The 22,452-nt window shown below is 45.0% G+C and overlaps 3 protein-coding genes across 4 annotated transcripts; 1 reads left to right on the top strand and 2 right to left on the bottom strand.

Annotated features, from left to right (window-relative positions):
• Positions 1–3,298: 3,298 nt before the first annotated feature.
• On the top strand, positions 3,299–4,475 carry LOC133919879 (E3 ubiquitin-protein ligase RZF1-like; the record flags this gene model as incomplete). Its single annotated transcript, XM_062364427.1, has 1 exon — positions 3,299–4,475. A coding segment is annotated over one exon (948 nt), but the record flags the coding sequence as incomplete, so codon positions are not given.
• A 357-nt stretch (positions 4,476–4,832) lies between these two features.
• Positions 4,833–9,687, bottom strand: LOC133919878 (uncharacterized). 2 transcript variants are annotated; one of them, XM_062364426.1, is made up of 12 exons: positions 9,549–9,687; positions 9,068–9,127; positions 8,929–8,982; positions 8,781–8,841; positions 8,624–8,700; positions 7,970–8,019; positions 7,377–7,459; positions 7,075–7,145; positions 6,858–6,999; positions 5,912–6,048; positions 5,737–5,835; positions 4,833–5,097 (listed from the first exon to the last, which is right to left on the bottom strand). In XM_062364426.1, the coding sequence occupies exons 1-12, from the start codon at positions 9,585–9,587 to the stop codon at positions 5,002–5,004; spliced, it is 969 nt and encodes a 322-aa protein (XP_062220410.1). In that variant the 5' UTR covers positions 9,588–9,687; the 3' UTR covers positions 4,833–5,001. The 2 variants fall into 2 exon arrangements, with proteins under 2 accessions (XP_062220410.1, XP_062220409.1); XM_062364425.1 differs by having other exon boundaries at positions 4,870–5,097; positions 5,912–6,051.
• Positions 9,688–10,380: 693 nt separating this feature from the next.
• LOC133917728 (ethylene-responsive transcription factor ERF014-like) lies at positions 10,381–11,612 on the bottom strand. Its single transcript, XM_062361591.1, has one exon. It carries the CDS (start codon positions 11,439–11,441, stop codon positions 10,725–10,727), a length of 717 nt encoding a protein of 238 aa, XP_062217575.1. The 5' UTR covers positions 11,442–11,612; the 3' UTR covers positions 10,381–10,724.
• Between the last annotated feature and the right edge of the window lie 10,840 nt (positions 11,613–22,452).

Genomic DNA, 22,452 nt, shown 5'->3' on the forward strand with positions numbered 1-22,452 from the left:
AGCCAAGTACAAAGGAATTTCAGCACAAATTATTACTTTCCTAAACCCTAATCATCCTCGTATGCAGTGAATCCTATGACATGTGACGCGCCGCCAGGACCATCTAGGCACGAGCTTCCTTGTGCACCAGTTCCCCGATGAGATCGTTATTCGTCGAGCAAGCTAGCACCGTTGAGATCATCCAGGCCGTCGCCGCCAATGAAATGAAGGGTAGTGCTACCCATGTACACATGTCATTTTCTCATCGTATAGCTAATTACAATTTTGCTTCGCTTTTACATATCTAAATTGTAAGAGAAAATCCAGGGAATGCAACAAATAGCATACAAGGCAGAGAATATCCAAAAGCAATTGATGGTAAGAAACATCAACTAGGCTTGTTATTGCCTTACAATAACTCATTAGCTTGCATCTATTTTGTTATGAAAAATTTTGTATTTGTTTGGCACAGGGATCACTTGATGCAAGCACCAATGCTAGTATTACAATAAAAAAAATTCTGCCAATACTTATGGGGATTCTTCGACCACAATTGCTCATATGACTCAAGGAGGATATATAAGTCTTTTACTTGGAGTCAGGGGCGGAGCTCCCACTAGGGCAGTCAAGGTCATGGTTCAGGTCGTGGCTCGTATTCTACCCTTAATTCTCCTGGAGCTCCAATAAACCATCGGACTTTGATGGGCCGATGCCTAGATGTGGTCTAGGTCTTTAGCCAGGCCTAGCTCCGCCCCTTCTCGGAGTTGATCAAGATGCCAGAGCGTGGCCCTCTACTAGAAAATTAAATTTGATGAAGTACCAAATAATACAACATTTAAGGAGTAGACACCTTTGATGAATTGTAATTTTTCCATTTGCATTGTTTTATGACTTACAATATAGACATTTCATACATAAACTAGTGCATTTTGCAATCATGATACATACAAGTGTGGAGCTTATATAGAATTGCCAGGCTCAAAAGGGCTATAACACAAAACTAAACAAAATAATGTAGCCAAACTGACAACTGAAAATTACAAAGTTTTTCAAGGAAGCTCATCCTTTAAGGCTAGCAGATTCGGAGTTTGCACTGGTTGGCCGAACTAGACGGATCAATTGCTACTAATTGGTCTTTGTATTGTTGCACAAACCACAACCTTGATGACAAAAGTAGCTGTGAAATCTCTTCCTGCTCCTCCACTGTCGAGCCAGATGCGTCCTCCCTTGAGACAACATAACTGATACACAGATAGTCCCTTGATAGATGCAACTGGTTTGACGAAACTCATAATCTATAATGCCAAATGAGAATTTTAGTTAATTGCACCATCCATATAGATATTAGGTATCAGTAAACATATGTTGCATACTTCTTTGAAACAGCATGAACAAGAAAATTGACCCCTGCTGCAAAGCCAACATATCCTTTTGGTCAGCTGATAAGCTGATGGGCCCTATTTCTAATGCATCCAAAATGATCTGCCACTCGTAGCACTCAAGTTACAAATATTGCATCTGTAGTATGGACAGTACTAGCTTCCTTCTGAAATAACCTATAAAAGCATAATGCTGCTGAAATATAGAAAGGAAGTGCATATAGATAGGAAAACCTATGAAAAATAAGAACAGAGGAAACGTAGCGGTAATGTTCAATTCCAGCATGAAGATTGAATGCTTTAATCTCCAATTCAAGTACTTCATGTTGTAATGTCTTTATTAATACATTAGGGATTTTCATGACCACCAATAGAAGTTACAATTAACAATACACAACAAAAATCAGGGAATGACATTTCAACAAACACAAACAGGAGATATGCATGAATATCCATAGAAGTTAGAACTAACAAATCGTATCAAGATTCATGGAAAAACAACCTAATGAATTGATTCATGCCGACAACACAAGTAGTTGTGAACAAATACCGCAGAACGTAAATCAAACATTCCTCGTCGGCGTCACATCGACGGTGGTTGCCGGCTCGATCGGGGGTATCACTTTGATTCTCATCGGTGATGTATCGACGGATGTTGCCAGCTCAGCGAGGACATCGCTTCGGTCCTCACTGGTGGCGCATGGCTCACCTGGATGACGCAGGTTAGAGGCGCACACGACCATGGTGCAGTTGGCTGACTCGAGCGGTTGCATGCGCCTAGCAATCTCCACTCGCTCTCGGTTGAGGAAAGTTCAGCTATGGTGTCCTTGGTTAGTTTTGAGGTGGATTTTTGGGACAGTTAGCGGATATCCACCTAGTGCTGTAAAAACATATTTTTTCAGATATTACATAAGGGACGCACACTATCTACGTACTTTACCCTCACACTATACGCATATACACGCGTGCTTGTCTATACACATGTTAAAAAAGGATTGAGAGGCTCAAGGTCTCAAGTTCCGCAAGAACGTACAATATCACTAAACGTGCAAGCATGTATACTCTAACCTAATATGAACCCAACTGAAAAAAAAAATAACGAGATGCACGAGTTGCGATCTAGATCGAAACCATAAGGGCTGGACGAACAACATCGCACCAAGCCAACCGAACCATCGTTCGGTTCTGGCAAAGGCGTAGTTTTGGAGCACGCATCCAGAGATTTTTTTCCGGAGAGAGGGTTCAGAGTATGCAGGTGAATATTCACAGCGGTACCGGGCCGAGTACTGCGCTACGGCACAAGCTGCCGCTGGCTCGGGCCACCCGATCGACCTCCACTCAAGACCACGTCCAATTTGTTGCTTGGCGCACCTGAGGATGCACGAAGGATTCATTCGGATGGAAAATTGCAATTTGGCAAATCCACCGGTGTCGGTGACCAACCAAGCTGGCCCAAGAGCTCGACCCTTTTACAAGATTCGGCCCCGGCATGCTGAGGCCGGGATGGGCTGACCCACGCATCACAGAAGATAGAGGCCGCAACCATCTGAGACTCTCGAGTCTAGCTCCAGGAAGAGTCAACTCGGGCCAGGCCCATCTCGCGTCCAACTGTCTTTTGTTTTGCCTTCCTTCCCACGCCCAAACTAACCAACCGTCCACAGTTAGTTCACCACTCGCGCCATCTCCATCCTCCGTGCCGGCAAGCAACGCGCACTTTGGCACCACGCTCAAGTCACCCGCGCCGAAGCCGAAAACGGCACGCGCCCTACGAACTCACCTCGCCGGAGAATCGCTTTCGTCCCCCCGCAAAGCCATCCTTTCCCATCCATGCCTCAATTTCTCCGGCCCAATCAATCAACTGCATTGCATTAAAACCAGCGTCCTTTCATGCACAACCCCGACGCTACCTTCGCAAGCCTACAGAGCAACCCCCCAGCTGATCCGTGATCCGTCCCACCGCCGTGTCGACGACGACGCCCGCGCAGTACGGCGGCGCGCGGCACCGGGCGTGCCGCATGTACTGGTGCTACCAGTGCGGCCGCGCGCTCCGCATCATCTCCTACCCGGCCACCGACGTCTTCTGCCCGCGCTGCTTCGGCTGCTTCCTCCACGAGATCGACCCGCCGCCGCGCCCCGCGCTCCCGCCACCGCACTTCCTCCCGCACCCGTTCCACCCGCAGAACCAGTACGACGGCCACCCGCGCCGCTTGGTAATATACGGTGGGGGGCCGACCACCGCACCCGCGCCGGCGCGGGCTCCTGCACCGGTGCCGCCTCGTCGACGCATCCCCTCCCCGCCGCCGCCGCCGATGGCGCGGCGGCCGTCCACGCCCCCGGCCATCGACCCGGGGGACTACTTCACGGGGCGCAACCTTAACGGCCTCATCGAGGAGCTCACCCAGAACGACCGGCCGGGGCTGGCGCCGGCGCCGTCCTCGGCCATCGACTCGCTCCCAACGGTGCGGATTTCCGGTGCCCACCTCTCGGACGGATCGCAGTGCCCCGTGTGCAAGGAGGACTTCGAGCTCGGGGAGGCCGCGGGCCAGCTGCCGTGCAAGCACGTGTACCACTCCGACTGCATCGTTCCGTGGCTCCGCCTCCACAACTCCTGCCCGGTCTGCCGGTACCAGCTGCCCGGCGCCGCGTCCAACGGCAGCAGCCACGCCGCACCTCGCGGCAGCGGCAGGAACAGGGAGCGGGAGAGAGAGCCCCCGACGACGACCCGGTGGGGGTCGTTCTCGCGCGGGCTGGACGACCCCGACGACGCGTGGGAGCACGGGCGGCGCGGGAGGCATGAGGCGGCCGACGCCGACGGTGATGACATGACGGCACTCCAGTCTTTTGTTCTTGTGGCAACCTGTGTTTTCCTCTTCTCGTTCTTCGTCTGAGGAAAGCTCAAAACATGTATGCATCAACGATGTACAACGACAAAATGGAGGAGCACGCAAAGTTATTCGATCGCGTGGATTTCACTTGCTGTCTAACTAACTTGGTGCTGGTTTCGAGTTGTTTCTCATCTTGCATTTGCTTTCAGCATTCTACGCTTGGTGGCGCTCTCTGTTCCTTATCTAAGCTCTTCTCATGGAGATGTCATCAAGCTAAGGGAAGAGTGCCTCCCTCTGTCTGCTCAGTTAAGTGATCTGATCGCCTATTCCCCCTACTTCAGGAATGCAATCGAACAGAAAATTGTGGCAACTCAGTGGTTTGTTGGCAAAAGGTAATTCATGGCGCCCTGACAATGTTCCGCAAGTTGAAAAGGAATGGTGGAAGTCTGATGTGAAGATGAAATCGAACCCGCTGTAAAGGGTATGTAATGATGCACAATAGTAAAAGGACTAAAGGAGCATGCCAAATTGAAGTCAGGCTCAATGTACAGTGGCTGTTGTATGTATCATGGTAACACTGATTTCTGAAGATGCAGCTAGACGTTTCTATGGGGTGTGTCCAAAGTTGGCAGAGTGAGTTGCAGAATCCTGTAAAAAATATATGCTCTATAGAACACGGCAGGGAATGGTGATTTTTTTCCTCATTCTTCTCTCAGCTCCTCGGAAAACAATTGAACAAACCCGAAAATATCATTTAATAGTCAAGAACATAGGAAAATGTAAATCAGATTCTCGTCTCTTGTACTAAATTATCCAATTTATTTCCGAGAGGGTAGGCTGTTTAAACCCCCATTGCGCATGGTCTCGAAACCAGCATGAAACCCTGCGGTGTATGATGCATTCTTCAGACTCGTCTGCAAGGAAAACATCCTAGTAAGTCATGCTTATCAACGTTAAATGCATAGGTCACGCGTGTTGAGTAAATCTAAATACAACTGCAAATATATCACCAAATAATCAAGTTGTACCAGTTTTATCCTATTGTATTGGACCAAAGTTGTTCACAAATGTGTTGAAATGCATAATGAAGCTTTACAGACAGGTTAATCATCTATTTTCCAGACCAGACCATGTCTATTCAAGGATGGGACAGCAAATTTACTCATGTTTCCCTCCTGCTTGAACATGGGACAATGACCCCTAACAAATGTTGCCAAATAAACTCTCATGACTTAATAGTTTTTTCAACAGGCACAAGGAGATATCGGTATTACTCAATGTATAGCCTTTAGGCAGTAACGCAGAAATGAAGTTAAGTTACATTGCATATGAGCTATTATTTCAACTTTAGTTGGAAATTTTCAATGGTAGAAGGAAATATAAGGGAGAGGGGGGAGCCGACTCTCTACCATGCATTGCCCTTTTTGCAGCACCCATAATTTAAATAGTCCCTAATTACATTTTAGAGTAAACCAAGATATGAATATGTATAATGTATCATGTACGGAATGATTTGAGCAGGTCTTCCTAAAAACAGTAGTAGAGAAACTAACCGTTACACTCTCCAAATCAGGAGCAGCTCGTCCCTTTAAGCCATCTAAATCTAAGATCAAAGAAAGCTCTTCCTTCTTAACATTCAATTTCTTTGATACCTGCAGGGCAATATTTATCGACACAAAGAGCAGATATTACAAAAGAAGGCTATTGCAGATAAGCTCATTGGATTACCTCATCCAGGAACAATGGGGAGATGATGCCAAACACATCATTTACAATTTTTTCAACACTGGTACCGTTATTAGGTTTGTCTACTTTGCTCTGCGACTTTTCTGCGCTCTTGCTCTGAATTTTGGGCTTAGCCTTCACTTCTGATCATGGACAAATTATGTCAGGAGAAGTTGCAAATAGGATGCATGTTTGTAAGCATAGGCCCAACATATGCAACAAAAATTGTGGCATCCTCCTTGTGCTATGATGTCTATGAGCTAAGGCTAAAGAATACAAACTAATCAATTGTTTCTCAGAAGCCAAATTCATTCTAGAAATGATCATCGAGATTGTATAGTAAAACAATTCGTGACACAATTCCAGGTACATAAGACACTACATGTCAAGTACCAGAATATACCAACAAGTAATTCGTTTATTCTCCCAAGACCACAATTGACCACTTCAATCGCTGAACAGGATTGTTTAAGTCATTAGGTGAATCCCTATAATTATCTCGTGAGTCGTGACAGGTGCTACATGATACGTTCTTTTCGTTGGCAGCCAGAGTATGGACCATAGATCACAAACTTAGTGTTAGTTTGCTTTGAAGGCAATAATAAACATTATCTTACTGCCAAGGAACCTTGACCTAGTACAGAGCTCTTGACAGGCTGAGCATGATGTTCAGGCATAGTTCAGATTCCCCAATAAAAGACATGCTACTGTGCTAGTGCTACCGAACACTTTTCTTTCCCTGTCATATATAGTACATACTAAAAACTAACCGACGATCCAAACAAATGTGAGACCAACAAGGTGCCCAAATCATTAAGATTTTGTTGATTCAACATAACACCCTACAACTGAGAATTGCCAGCATCATTCATATATAGAAGAGAAAGCAAATAACTGCACAGCAAGGAGATGAAACATGAAAGAAGTATGGTATGTATTAATAGCTCACCTGTCGCTTTGGGCACATTATTTTGATGAAGAACATTAGTAGGTGTCACGTTCTCAACTGGTTGTTCTGAGGAATTCAGGACACCAGATGGCACAAGATGTGCTAGATCAGGAGGATTATCCTTACCCACAGCTGGTGAAGCCTGCATCAAAACAAAAATATCAGAATATCTCTCCAATATAAAAATGAAAACCTACCATGATGATCCAAGTATTACCTCTAAGTCCACATAAGCTGGCTGCTTCCCAATGGAGATGAGAAACTTGTCCAGATTGCTTGAGCTAAGAGCTGAGATAAAGTAAAGCAATCAAAGGTCAAGTGGAAGTGTTCCTTTCTTTTTGCTAAAGGATATATAACATTAGCCAGGCTAGGATATCATTTGCGTTACTTCCACAGAGGTGTGGACTGTCTGGCATCACGGGCGACTAACATAGAGTGTGCATTCCACTATGGCAGTAACTATGAATTATCAGCAGTTAAAGTAATGGAACGCCATCAGTAAAGTATTCTGAACCATACCAATTGTCACATCATTTGTCAGTGGATGGAAGTAACAGCTTTGTTTAGACTTGAAACCTTGATCAAGTAATAGTGAAACGGCACTGCTCACAAAAACACAATTGTACGAATCAGTTAAACAGATTTCTCAAAGAGGCAATAGAAATATAGCATGAAACAGTACTTCAGAGTAGATTATCTCTATTGTGAAATAGAAGTATCGAGGATGTGAAAAACAAAGCATTTTGAAAAGAAAAGGAAAGATTTTAAATGCTCAAGCAGGATAACTTTCGTCAGTGACATTTCTAATCCTCGCAGTAAAACACACAGATTGGAGTAAAACAAACAGTCATGCTCATGATAAGATAACATGAGCCCACTATCCTCACAATATAGCTGTTTACCATTTAGGGAACCAGCAATTGAACAGTGCTCATGATATCCTATTTGACTGTCAGAAATATGACTAATAAATTGATGGCCTAGACTCCCACTATCATATCACAGTTGAGAAAAAATTATGGCTGCTAATAGATTTCCATCAACCAAAAGATACTATAATTGATAAAGAAAAGAGACAGTGTCAGTCATACAGTCAAAGTGAGACTCCATACCTTGCAGACTCATTTATTAACGCAAAGGGAGTAACACACCCTAAAGGCACCTGGCCATAATAAAGGAGAAAATCACATTAGCAAGTTTTAAGGAGAAAAGTAGTGACTTAAATTAGAATAACTGAGCTATCCAATTACAAGTCTCTACTAAAGCCAGCTAATGCATGAAAGCCCAAGTAATTTCCTCACTGAAAATGAAGAGAAAAACGACAACTAAAAATGACAATAAGTAAAAAAAACATAAGTTTCATTCATGTGTTGATCCAAATAAACAATATTAAGAAACATTTTCATCTGGAAAACTCGCCTTAAATACAAACAGACAGTTCTTTCGTTGGACTTAATCTACTTGAAGCAAGTAAAATTCCAATGGATGAACGGCATTAAGAGTACATATGCACAGATGGAGCTCTCAACAGAAAACCAGAAGAGGTCCTGACTTAACTAAAGATAGCAGCAAACTCTCTTGGCATGTTTTTCAGTGAATCTGGCAAACTAAAGGACGCTACTTATGCGCCCTTTATGTTCAGGAATATGGATTATGGAACCATAAGATGCATTGTGCTCTTTGTGCTTCATTACTCCTATGATTATTAAGGTTAAATCCAAAAGATAAACTGTTGAAGTTTTTAAAACAGCATATAAACGGTTGACCTGAAGCACTTCTAGCAAATTTTCCTCAGGAGCCATTCGTAGACCACCTTTTCCCAAACCAAGCCGCTGGGATAGAACTAGGATTTGCAACGAAAACAAGATTAATCGACGGAATGCCCAAATAAGTAACGGAATAATCATCAAGAAAGTCGCCTACTTTTCATGTCAACTTTGGTGTCAGTGAGGGCAGAAACAACATACAACCGATGCTTCTTGTCCTGTAATTCAGAATTCAGAAATATTAAAGCATGAACACAGGTGGGTCAGTCAAGAGAATCACTGTCCATCAGTTGAAACACACATACCTTCAAAAGTAAATTTTTACTCAAAGCACCTCCTAAATGACCAACATATTTGGCCTGGCATAAAAAAAATCGATTAGCAATCACAATAATCCATCAGAAACCATCGCAGAGCAAACTATGGACTCCTCGATTCACAGACCTGTTCGACGACTGTCAACACAACAGGGTGATCGTAGCACGTGAAATCAATGTTAAGCTCCTGCAGAAAACAAGAACACCAAATTGAGCCCTAGCTGGCACGTTCCACGGTGATTCTAGAAAGCGAACTAAGCTCAATAACCTCGGTTATAACATCCACGACGCGACATGTAGTAAAAATCTAGAAATCATGCAATACAACTGCGCAATTTCGCACTTCGATATATGCACATTAAGGGGGAAACCCTCCTTTTATAACAACCAAGTTTTACCGCAACTACACTTGCGCTAAGATATAGCTAATTCCCGACAAATCAAGCTCGACAACCTCATCTCGTTGATGCTACAATCAGGAGGACTAGAGTAGCCACGAGGGCCAATCCAGTCGATCTCCGAGGCATGAAACCGGCGTGGACAAGAAACCCGAGGAAGGTTGGGAGCGATAGAAGGGATGGAGAAGCGGCGCTGGTGGTGGTACCGACCTGGAGGCGCGCGAGGAGCTGTTCCTTGGTGTACCCCATGGCTAGCGGCGGCGGCGGCGGCAGGGAACGAGGAGGGGGGAGGCTCGGGACGTCTCTGTTTCTCGGATGCCGATGCGAGGGTGCAGGTTGCGGGCCAGACGGGTCGGGTTGGGTGCGACCGTGCGGGACGAGTTCTAGCGGGTGCTTTGCCCGATCCATAAACGGACCCGGTTCCGAACTATTGCTGACTCAGAAGCGTTTTTTTCCTCACTTTTTTTAACTCTCGCTTTCATGTCCCATGAACTCCGATTGGTCTGGCAGCATCTAATCAGTTGCAAAAACTAGCTGTTTTACATGATAGAGAAAGGAAATTTTCTGCTGCTTTTGGGTTTTTGACCGAGTCCATTCTTCCTTGCTGAAGATGCTACGTACTTGATTCTCTATGCTCCAAACTTGATAGTAACAATTGCCGCCTATGCGAGTTACCCATCCTTAAAATCTAGTGACAGTAGCAGTAGTTTTGCAACGCAGCCTGAATATTCACGGCCCTGGTGAAGCCTCTTTTTTTCGAACCAGATTTTCTTTCTTGGAACAAATTCTGTTTTTTTTTCTTTTCTACCACAGGAACGAAACCTAAATTCCAAGGGCCTCAGCCTAATGCTCAATTTCTCCGAGAGAGATACTCCTAGATGTGTAAGTACTGAGGTTGTCACTATACAGCAGACCATAAGGGCCCATAAGGCACATATGGCCCACACAAAAAATTCAGTCACAAGGATCCTAGAAATCCTGCGTCTACTAGATAAAATCATCCAATAATTAACTAGTAAGATGACAATGCTTTGGGCACAAGTACGAGTACATCGTAATTCATTGCTTGAACTTGGAGAGACAGTTTCAACACATAGTATATGGCATGCAACTGAGAGGAGGCTGACTCCATGGAAAGCTGCCTTAAAACATGTAGCTCCACGAGAGTTCCCCCACATTTCACAACTAGCCTAGTGGTAGTGCAATAATTAACTACATTTATGTATGAATCAAATAATCCTTAATCGTATATATGCTTATTACTCCGTGACCAATTCTTGGTCACGTACTTAGCAATAGTAGTAATTAATTATGTCAGTGTAGAGTTGATGAATGATCGATGATCACTTGAGACTTGACCGCTGAGCTGATGTTTGGTTGAGCTGATCAGTTGAGGGAGGAGAAGCCCCAGAGGTTGATTTCACCTTCCTCCTCCCACTCGGTGGCCGCGTCCGTCGCCATGGACGCCGGCGCGAAGAACGTGCTGCATGGGTCCATCATGCAGTACTCCATGCACTTGGGCGACTGGAAGAAGGCCTCGATGTCCGCGAGCGCGCCGTAGTCCACGTCCCCCATCATGCAGTCGTCTTGCGCCATCTCGCAGTACTGGTCAGTGTTCGCAGTCTCCGGGGAGCTCACGGCCGAGGACGCGTCGCCGTAGCTGCACGGCGGAGTGGTGGCGTTGATGGCCGCAACGGCGGAGTAGGAGGCGGTGGCGCCGGCCTGCAGCGGGCTGCAGCTGGCATTGGCGGCTGCCGCGGCGGCGACGCGCTGGATGGACTTGGGCGACATGGCGGCGGCGGGGATGTGGAAGGGGAGGTGCACGGGGAAGTTGAGGTCGGCGGCGGAGCCCTTGAGGCAGAGCAGCGCGGCGTCGTAGGCGCGCGCGGCGGCCTCGGCGGTGGAGTAGGAGCCGAGCCATATCCGCGTCTTCTGGTTCGGCGCCCGGATCTCCGACACCCACGACCCCCAGCTCCGCATCCGCACGCCCTTGTACTGCCTCTTGCCGCCGTAGCCCGAGTCCTTCCCCGCGCCCTGCCTCGCCGCCGCATTGCCGGCGCCGTTGCTCGCCGCCTCCTGAAGCAGCTGCGCGTTCTTCACCATGTCGCAACGAACTGGCAACCTGACGCTGCTGCTGTTTCTTTCTTTGATGCGTGTTGTCGATGGTTGGGAGTGCAAGTTCGAAGAATGCAGCAAGCAGTAGCTAGCTGGGGTGGGTGTGTGTGGCTACCGGCTGGTGCGAAGTGCAGCGTCGGATGACTTATTTATAGGGCACAGCCGCATCAGACTCTGCATTATTAGCTCGAATAATTTTTGTCTCACCTCATTTAGTCGTGCGTGTAATGTGCATTTTTATAACGATCTTGTTCAAGTCACGCTGATATTGCCGGTATTTTTTTGTCAAATACAGCATCAATCGATCGTACTGCATTAGTTTCGCAATAATTCAGAAGGAAATACTAGTAAGATATTGGGGAAAGGAACTAATTCCTACGCACGCAGCATGTCAGCTGCTAGCTGGTTCTCGCGACAGGTGGCATGCTTAAAGTTTACTCAACTGTGGATAAGTTATAAGCAGCATCAGTCATCAGCATGCATGCACACATGACATGTATATATAATTAGAACTGGCGCGTGCCGCGGCTTGTTTGATGACAAGGGAATTGATCGATCATCATTCTGAGCTGCACAGGTGTACAAACTAGACTGGTCCGGCCATTCTGCTGCTTGTGATTAGTTTTAGATCAACCTGCACGCATATGGATGTGTTCTTGAGCTTCTTCTACTTCTGCGATTTGCTCAGCTAGCATGTTAGTACTCCTGAGCTGCTTGTGCAGCTTGATCTGGACTAACTGCCCGGTCAAATTTAATTCCGTATATACTCGATTACTTAGTACCACAGTCAATATATCACCTAGCTAGTCCAATAATCATGTGTTCAGAAGCTTGTTCACATCAACAAGCTACAGCTGGTTGGCGCCAAGCTCGCGACGCGGGTCCAATCCCCTTTTTTTTTTTAAAAAGATCGCACGCTCAATTGCCTAGCTATGCCACATCGTTGACTTCTGTGTACATCGCCAGCTAGCAGAGGCGGATCAAAGGAGTGGCTCAACCCCTAAGCAAATTTTATAAGGATTTTCTGAGAAAAATATCCTATCTACGTCATTTACTTTTCATCTAACAGCCTATGTGAGTGCGTGCCTGAGTGATAGATAACACGTGTCGTTGTTTTACGAGAATCTATACGTAAGATCAGAACTTATAAAATTTATTTTTCATGTCTCTAAGCCGCCTCTCTAATTATTATTTTTTAGCAAGAGAAGAAGAATGAGATGCGGTGGTGGAAGAAGAAAATCAGCCCCTTCATGATTTTATTGCATCTGTCACTGTCAGCTAGGTATAACAGAACCTGAGACTAAGTACGGAGTATACACACTGAATGATTAGCACACTCAGTCATAAGCTAGCTAGCCGGGACATCGCATGATCTATCCCTGAGTCTTACTTAAAACATGTGCTAATTACTTTCAACTGTGAACAGCCGATGGGCTGACCACGTACAGGAACCTACTGTGCAGGTGCAGTGGCCATCCCGTTCCACACGAAGATGTTGTTTGTTTGGTCTTTTACTTTTAAGTTTTTTTAAAAGTTATGTTTTTAGTTTAGCTGAAAATTTATTTTTAAAATAAATTGTTAGTTTTATAATAAATTTTATTTTTTATATATAAATTTTAAAAAACATCTCAAAACAAGTTTATTAGTTTTAGTTTACCTTTCTTAAAAATAAATTTCTAACTCCTTCAAAACTTCGTTTATTCTTACTTCTAATTTTTAACAGCGATAAAACTAGAAAAAAAAACAAAAAACAAACCTAGGCTAAAGATACCATCCACATGCCACCGCCCACCGAACACACTCTTCAACAGTCGATCGACATGCCAGGCTCGATTTCGAGTCTCTCTCTTCCGCCGTACGAAACGTGCGATTGCAAGGGCAAAGCTGCAAAAGCACGGGCACGGGCACGGGCACGGGCCATTGTCCCCAGCTAGCTAAGCTTGACGCATGCACGTACGAACTCGTACTGAACGGGGGCATATCGATCAGGGCAGGCTGCGCTGCAAGCGCCCGCCCTCGGGCAGGGCAGCCGGGCGACCGTCCTGGACCCCCCAAAAGCAAGAGGTCTCATCTAATATAAATATTTCTATGGCTATTTACAAGATAGCGGTTCGTCTTCTTATGATCCGCTAAAAATCAGTTTTATAATTACAATAAAATATTATTATTGTTATATAGGACCTCTATTTTTTTTGCCTCGCCCGGGCCACCAAAAGGTCGGTACCGGCCCTGGCTGCAACGCACGCATGCACGGTAGTGAGAAACCACGCGCCTAGCCAGGTAACATGTGCAGTGAGTAGCTGCTCCTTCGCGCGCAGCTTCGTCGGGGCGGTGCGGGCGCGAGACCACGGCGGCTCGTTGGATACAGGTGTTGTTTAGCATAGTTGAAATTTATAAAAAAATAAAAAATGTGTTTTAAAAAGTTATTTATAATTTTTGAGAAAAGCTATTATCTTATGATCTTAGTTTAGACTCTTAATAATAGTTTTTTAAAAAACTATTCTTAGTCAGTTTATTAGTTTTAAATTTATTTCATCAAAAACTAACATAAACTCAATTTATTTGACATAGCTTATTGCTTAAAAAATAGAAACTACTGATAAGCTAAATCAAAGTATAACTATAATGAGAGCGAGTTGGGACTCAGGAACGGACACATGCGTCGCGCGGCGTCAGCATGCGGATGTTTTTTTCTTCCCCTCGCGAGGCGCAACAACCAACAAGCCAGCCAGCCGGTGCGTACGGAGGCGGGGATGGTGGGTTCCGCCGCGCGCTGTGGCTTTTGGTCAGGCGCGCGGCGGGCAGGGGGAGCTAGCTGGAGCTGCACTGGCCTCCGGCCGCAAACCGCGTCGAGCTGATGCGGGAGGTGACCGAGACGCATGCCTTGAGATCGGCATCATGTGTCATGGGCGCGTGCGGACTAACTTGGATGGTGGCAGATTCGGGATAGCGATGGATATGCATCGGTCTGGCTGACGTAGCTTTGCGTAGGACTATGGGACTATGTGGGGGCAGCCGTGCAGCTTGCAATTCAGGCACTTTTAATTATCAATATGTTTTTTAATAGAGTAAAATACAATAGTGGTCTTCAAATTTGTTATGTCGTGTCATTCAGTTTTACGAATTCTGAAAATGTATTTCTAAACTATCAATATTGACAAACCATGTTAATCAAGTCCATACCGATTTAGAAAGGTCTTGACGTTGATGTGGCATGCTATGTGGCGCCTGTGTGGATCTGATCAGACTGAGGCGTTACGTGTTCCTACTGAGCAGCTATTATCTACCTACTTCTTGCTCCGTCCATAGCCATCATCGTCTTCGAGCATGACCTTGCGTATGTTCTTGACAAACTCTTCCCACTCAAGTCACGTGCTCTCCACCCCCGGATCGAAGCTCACTGAGAACACCCTATACAGCACACCCAAGAGGAAGTCGAACAACAGGAACACCATACAGAGCAACAGCTACAGGTTGAGCCCCGTCACCTCTGCTGCCGCACGCAGCGCTGCCTCGCCTGTCGCTGACGCCGCGAGTGCCATGGCCGGCACCCATCGTGCCACACACCACAACACCTCCTCAGATTCGAGGAACTCAAGCTCCCCCGCATGCTCCATCCGCCACACCCACTCCTCCCACTCTTCATTGCTCACCGACGCGTCCACGAATAGTAGCGACCTGAGCATGAACGAGGCCAGCTAGTAGACAAGCAGCATCCATGCAAACCGGAGCTCCCTCTTGTCCCCTTCCTCGAGTTTCTGGCCGGATTTGCTTCCTTCCCGACAGAATCGAGCTCGGCGACCATCTTTCCCACATCGGATCACCATCCTCCGCACCTCACTGTCGATCCACCACTGTAGCCCTCCTCCAAGTCGAAGAGCCTTACGGTGAGCTTTCTCTCTACCCAAGGATCCTCATGTGTGTCCCCGTTTGGCTTGGGCCCATTGCTGACCCGACCTTCATCGTGTTGCCGCTGATGAAGCTCGATTGAGCCATCAATAGTTGTCGATGCTTTCCCTCGCTGTCGATCATTCTCCCCTCTCTGCATGTCACCGCTGAGACCCCAAATCGGTTCCCCATTGTGTCCTGGTGCTCCTAGTATCCTTCCCTAGCCGAGCCCCATCGCCAATCACCGTTAGTGAGCCGATCAACTGTCGATCAACGCCACCCCTCCCTCTCCTATTTCAATTTTAACTGGAGTCAAAATGTTGAATGGACCAAAGGGTCCCAACTCCACAGATCTAGAGAGGGGTTACACATATCTGGGTGTAAAAAGTGTTTGCAGGCACCACATAGCATGCCATGTCAGCGTCGAGACTCCCTCTAAACCAGTATGGACCTGATTGATATGGTTTGACAACATTAATGGTTTAGAAGTGCATTTTCAGATATTATGGAACTGGATGACACAGGAGGACAAGTTTGAGGACCGCTATGGCATTTTACTCTTTTGAATATTTTGATTGGACTTTTAAATATGGTATAACTAGATTTATCTTGAAGAGTAGTTTCAAATATTATTTGCCAACATTTTGAAGTAGTAATTGTGGTCAAAATAGTATATTGGTGATTGTGTCGATGTCCAAAATAACACTCTTTTGTGGCAGGAGGGAGTAATACATATTTACTGTATCAGTAGACCTACAACCAAGGATTAAATATAGCCAGTTATAACACCACTATAGTGTTTTAGACACTCAATCCTTAAGCTAAACCTGTAAATTCTGCTAATACTGTTAGAACCGTTGTAGCTCGTTTAGTGATCTGCTATAGCGGTTAGCTCTTAGCGACAATAGCGCCCACTATGCCTCAAAATCGTTTCTCAATCTTGAATCAAATATATCTGGCTAGATCTTGATTACTTCATTAAAGTTCCTTACCATCTATGTTGTAATGCAGATTGTTCCTTAACTTTTAGGTAGTGATAGTATAGATTGTAGCTAGTGCCTAGTAGTAGTCGTCTATGTGTGTGATAGAGTCAACATGTAATACAAACTAGTGCTTCCTGTGTGCTTCTTATTTATTTTTTTAGCATTTTATGTTAACATTTTTTTTAGGAAACTATGGTGAATCTTCATATTCGCCTGAACTTTATACGAAACAATCGAACATTGTACATTAGGGAGCACCAGAGGCAAGGGCAAAGATAGGGGAGGAGTGTTGCATAGGGCAAGGCCAAAACCAACACCAGGGATCAACAGTGTCTAATTACATCAAAATGATAGGCTCAATCTCGAAGTAGCGTCTTAGATGGTTGCTTATTGGAACGGTAGGACCAAAGGTCAAGGTCCTCCTTGCAACGGCGAAGGGTGTATTTCGTTGCTTCACTTTCACTCTAAAAGACCTTGGCATTGCGACATTTCAAGATATTCCATAGAATCGTTGTTATTACAACCGTCTTTGTGCGGAGACCCCCCAAGGATGGGTCTGAGAGTGGGTGATCCCAAAGCTCTTCCACTTGTTAAGGCATAGGAGCAATGCAGCCGAGGGCTTCCTAGACGCGAGTCACATGGCAACAACGTAGAAAAGGATGAGGGACATTCTTGCACTCACCACCAAATGGACAGAAACCATAATTATTTGCTCTTCTACTCTGGAGGCGAACATTGGTGTTGAGTTTGTGATAGTGCATAAGCCACACGAATAGGCGGCAGTGAGGGTGGGGGCAAGTTGGTCCAGATATAGCCCGCAAAACCATCATGCTATATCACTAAAATGCAGTTGGTGCGCTGCTGCAGTGGTGAAAGGCGAGCGAGCAGGGTTGTTCAAAGTACGGTCATCAACGTGATTAGGCACCAAATGGAAATCTTGCAGGAGGGTGCGAAAGTTGGAAAGCTCCACCTCGGCAGAACGAGTGAGGCGAAGGTGCAAATGTAGTTGGAGAGCTGGGGTGGAAAGAGCAAGGTGGACCGATATATGAGGCCTAGAGGTGTACAAAAACAAGGCCGGGAAAGACTCAGCAAGAGTGGAGGGTCCATGCCATTGGTCCAACCAAAAGGCAGTGGTTTCACCATTATCAACCACTACTGAGGTGGATTTTCGGAAATTGTCAAGACCATTGACAATTCCTTTCCGTATCGTAGTATCAAGATGGTGTTCATCCCCCAAATCGTGGGACCCAGACCAACCATATTTGCTGCAAAGCCAAACGTGACAGGGGGAGCATCTGGCTGGTGAAGTTTGGTGAGGAATTTGTTCAGCAAGAGTCTATTTTGGATAGCCAAATCTTTGATACCTAGGCTGCCTTTGTCCTTCGGGCAATAGATGTCAGTCCATACTGCTTTACACTGACCACCATGACATTTCCGTTCCCCGATCTAGAGAAAGGCCCTCCAGCGTTTGTCCATTGCTTCAATGATGGTGGGGGGCAAGAGCAGAGAGCTCATGGCGTAAGTAGGCATGCATGAGAGAACAGAGTCTACCATCACCAAATGACTGCTAGTATTGAGAAGGGTGCCACACCATTTGAAAAGATATTTATCGAAAGGGGAAATGACTGATTGATAGTTAGCAACACGAAGTTTTGTGATGGACAGAGGGAGGCCAAGATAAGGATGGGGGAAGGAGGAGATAGGACATCCTAAGACACTAGCCAAATCCACTGCTTCATTGAGCGGCACATGAATGGGAACAAATGTGCTTTTATCAAAATTGATATGGAGTACGGTAACCTTGGAGAAGTCACTGAGGATGTTCTTAAGAGTAAGGAGCTACTCCCTGTTGGCTTTCAGAAGGATGAGAGTGTCATCAGCATATTAGAGGACCAAGCAAGGGTGACCGGGAACGATAGAGTGTTGCAAAAGTTCGAGTCGAGAGGCTCAAAGAATGAGTTGTTGCAGGGCATCTGCGATGATGATGAAAAAGGTATGGGGAGAGAGGGTCCCCTTGTCGCATACCTTTCCTTCAACGAATCTAGTATCCAGGTTTACCGTTAAGGAGGACTGTAGTCTCACTGGAGATGAAAATATCTTGCATTCAGTCCCGCCATAAGGTGGGAAAGCCCTTGGTCGTAAGGATGATGTCAAGGTCATCCCAGTTGATGGAGTCAAAGGCTTTACAAAAATCAAGTTTCAGAACGATGGTAGGAGCCTTCCGTTTGTGGCAAGTTTGGACCACTTTTGCGGCATAGACAAAGTTCTTGGAGATACTACAGCCCCGGATGAACCCGGTCTAGTTAGGATGGACCAGATTGGGGATGACAGGTTGAAGGAAAAAACTGAGGGATTTGGAGATGATTTTCATAGGGGTACTTTGAAGAGAAATAGGGTGGTAATCAGCTAGGTTAGTGACGTTGATCCACTTAGGAAGGAGAACGATGAAAGATTTGTTAATACGGTCCAAATTTGTAGCCTTCGCATGAAAATTGTGGAGGAGCTAGAGCAAAGCCGATGCTACAATGGCCTAGTTGGTTTTGAAGAAAGCTGGTCCAAACCCATCCGGCCCTAGGCTGGCATTGTTGTTCAAGCTTCAAATATGAGAGGCAAATTTAATGCTGTGCAGAAATTGATTCGGGATAAAAATCCTTATGCTTTCTATATGCATTATTTCGCCCATCAGTTGTAGTTAGTGGTTGCTACCGTTGCAACTTCTAGTCCAGTCATTGCAGATTTCTTTAACTATGTTACTTTAATAGTGAACACTGTAGATGCATCGTGTATGAGAAAGAATGTCATACTTGCAAAGCATCATGATGTGTTGTTAGAAAAGGTGGAGGATGGTGAGATTAGCACCAAAAGAGGATTGAACCAGAAAAGTAGCCTAGCTAGATATGTAAATACCAGATAGGGTTCATATCTTAAAACATTGCTTCGTATTTTCCAAATGTGGGAAGCTATCTTGTAGGTGCTTAAGATTGTAAAGCAAGATTCCGTTAAACCAACCTATAATGGTGGAGCATTTGGTTTAATTGGTAAAATGCAAAGCTTTGATTTTGTATTCATCATACTTTTGATGATAGACTTGTTAAACATTACATATGACTTGTCACGTGCTTTGCAAAGAAAGGATCAAGACATCGTTCAACCAATGAGTTTAATTATGGATGTGAAAGATTGTCTGTAGGATATGAGGGACAATAGATGGGAGCCATTATTCAGAAGAGTGAAGTCCTTTTTTTTTTGACAAAAATGAGATTAAAGTACCAAAAAATGGATAAGGAAGTAAATGCTAGATGGACGTATTCATGTAAAAGGTAAAAAGTAACAAATATGCATTTCTACTATGTTGAGATTTTCATTGTTGTCATCGATGCTATTTTGTCAGAGATGAATCATCGTTTTAATGAAGTTAGTTCAGAGTTATTAGTATGCATGACTTTTCTTAATCCAGGAAACTCATTCTCTAGTTTTGATGTGGATAAGCTTGTGAGACCTGCTGAGATTTATACTGAAGATTTCATATTAGCTAATTATTTGTTGTTAAAGAACCAACTTCAAAGCTTTATTCTCAACATTAGAATAGTTAAAGAATTTATTGGATGTAGAGATCTTCCAAAGGTTGCTGAAAAAAATGGTTGAGACCGGAAAGAACAGATCTTTCCCATTGGTTTATCGACTTATTGAGCTAATATCGATACTTCTAGTGGCAAAGATATTAGTTGAGAGAGTTTTTTCAGCTATGACTCTTATAAAGATAAATTTATGCAACAAAATAAGGGACGAATGGCTTAATGACTTGATGATATGCTACATCGAGGAGATATTTAAAAGCGTTAGCAATGAAATAATTATACAAGAGTTCGAATATATGAAAGAACACCATATGTCAGTGTCAAAAATATTTTAGTGGTATGCTTCATTCTCTATTTCTCTTCTACTTTGAAAGAACGCCATATATGAAAGTTGTTATTTATAACTAATTTATCTTTTTTTTTCCAGATTGCTTCTCATAAATATTAATGGGGTATGTCAGCTATCGTCACGTACGCACGTGTTATCAAGTTCCATTAATTTGGTACGAACATATTGCCTATGACCCTATTCGTCTTTTATTCCTTCTTCTTTGATGTATTTTGCACTTTATTCTTTATCTTTGCGTATAAAATTGTCTTGAAGAATGAAATTTATCAATTTTATGTATGAAACATATTTGAACTTATGTTATCGTAGTATGTTTAATCTTTCCTATAATTTTGTTTTGCTTTCGCCCCTGATTGGTGATGGACTGATGGTACACAGCTCCGCAGTTTATTTAGCTGACACTCTTACCGTCAAGTTACGGGCTGAAGCGTGCACTCTCTATGTACCTTCCCAGCCTCATGCCCAATCACGCTGAGAAGACAAGACACGTTCGTTCTCAAGTACAATGCGTTATGCATTCTAAGCAATGAAAATATGCATGTACCATTACCTAGTGCAAGTGCAAGCGGTGGACAGCTACAGTACCAGCGTATGTCTTAATTCAACCGTCTGATTGCACACTACCATCGACGTTTCGACGGCTGGATTGCATTCGTACGTTTGCACTGTCAGCAACCGAAAAGATAGAACCTTTGCTTCCCAGAAAGGTTAGGGGAAGCCAGTCCTGCTAAGAAGTCTGGAACGCGAAATAATGCTCTATCTAATCAAGGCACTGTGACACTCCAGATTAATCAGTCCGCATTCCACACGGTGCCAGGCACTTAGTCAGTGGCTACAGCAACCCGTACATTAGCATGAACACACGATCATTATAGTCCAGATCGAAGAGCAAAGATGCATGCATGTTTCGTCCAACTCCGGGCCCCCGGCAGCCGCCGCCGCCCGATTCCTGGCCAGGCCCACCGCCAGCTGCCGCCCTTCCGATCCGAACCCCACCGCGTGCCCGATCGACTTCGGACGTCCGTCCTCCCTTCCTTTCCTCCGTATACATATTCCACGGACGCCTTGCCCTCCTCTTCTCCGAAGAAAATTTTATAAGGTCAGGTAATTCGAAAGACTCCTCTAATACGACATATATCTTTTTTCCCCTCTTCTCTATACACCAGCTATTAGATAAAGAAAGAACAATATAGATCAAGATGTCAGAGGAGTCTTTATGAGAAGAATCATGTAGAATTTTTTTTGCCCCTCCTTGGTCGGAGCGGCGCGCACCTGCATGCCATGCCATGCTGCCGTTGAACTGAAGAACCCCGGCAGCCACAGAGCACAGAGGCTGCGCGCGGCACACGGAATCTCATGCCTAGCTGGTCTCCGCGTGCCCATGTCATGTGATTGGTCGAAAGAAGCTACTGCTAATCTACTACTGCCACTAGTAGTAAAACAATAGGGCTTCCCCGTGACTTGAGCAGGATGAACTTGTTTATGGAACATTGTATCGGTGAGAAGAGATCCTCCGGGAGGATACCTTGCGGCTCGGTTGTGTACTTGTTTAATCGGGTGATTCTTGGGTGCATTGCATTGATTGGGAGACCGGCTTGGGTTCTGTTGGTCCATGGGGGCAGGTAGGGCATGACTGCAGGAGCTTTATACTATCTTTGTTTATTTAGGATACTGGAGTAGGGTCCATAGAAGAGGTACATAGAGGCGTGACCTTCTGTCATTTCTCAGCTTCTATGATAGAGGGAAAGAAAAGGATGGGTAAAATGGCGTTCAGATTGTAAGAGCAGTAGCCATGATATGTTTGATACAATATATTTAAAATTATCAGTTTTATAATTATAAAGCTGGCAATAGAGTTTAGAATTAGGGAAATATGCAAACTCCAAAAGTCAATTTGGTTTTGAGATTCTCACAGAAGTTGTTTTGTTGCAAAGGGCCACCCACAAATTCGGCCCGGTCTAAACTGCACCTCTGCGCGCATGTGTTTTGCTTCTTAGCCCATTTCTGTTGACGTGGACGTGGGGCTCACCATGGCAGCTCAGCCGAGCTCGGTCCGGCGTGGAGCTGGTTAAGTCTCACCTCCACTCGAGCTCGACTCGCTCGGTCGCTCTGTTCGTCGAGCCTGTCTCTGTCCATCGAGTGCGAGAGGTGAACGGCAGGAGGAAGCAAAGGGACAACATCAACGGCGTTGGCTCCAGTGG

The sequence above is a fragment of the Phragmites australis genome, chromosome 5, assembly GCF_958298935.1.
Source record: "Phragmites australis chromosome 5, lpPhrAust1.1, whole genome shotgun sequence".
In the NCBI taxonomy this organism is placed as follows: domain Eukaryota; kingdom Viridiplantae; phylum Streptophyta; class Magnoliopsida; order Poales; family Poaceae; genus Phragmites; species Phragmites australis.

Coding starts and splice junctions, on each gene's coding strand:
- LOC133919878 (XM_062364425.1), bottom strand. CDS start 9,587: ATGGGGTACACCAAGGAACAGCTCCTCGCGCGCCTCCAG. Junction 9,128..9,548: donor AGCTCCTCGCGCGCCTCCAG/GTCGGTACCACC, acceptor TGTTTTCTGCAG/GAGCTTAACATTGATTTCAC. Junction 7,460..7,969: donor TTAATAAATGAGTCTGCAAG/GTATGGAGTCTC, acceptor TTTTGTGAGCAG/TGCCGTTTCACTATTACTTG.
- LOC133917728 (XM_062361591.1), bottom strand. CDS start 11,441: ATGGTGAAGAACGCGCAGCTGCTTCAGGAGGCGGCGAGCAACGGCGCC.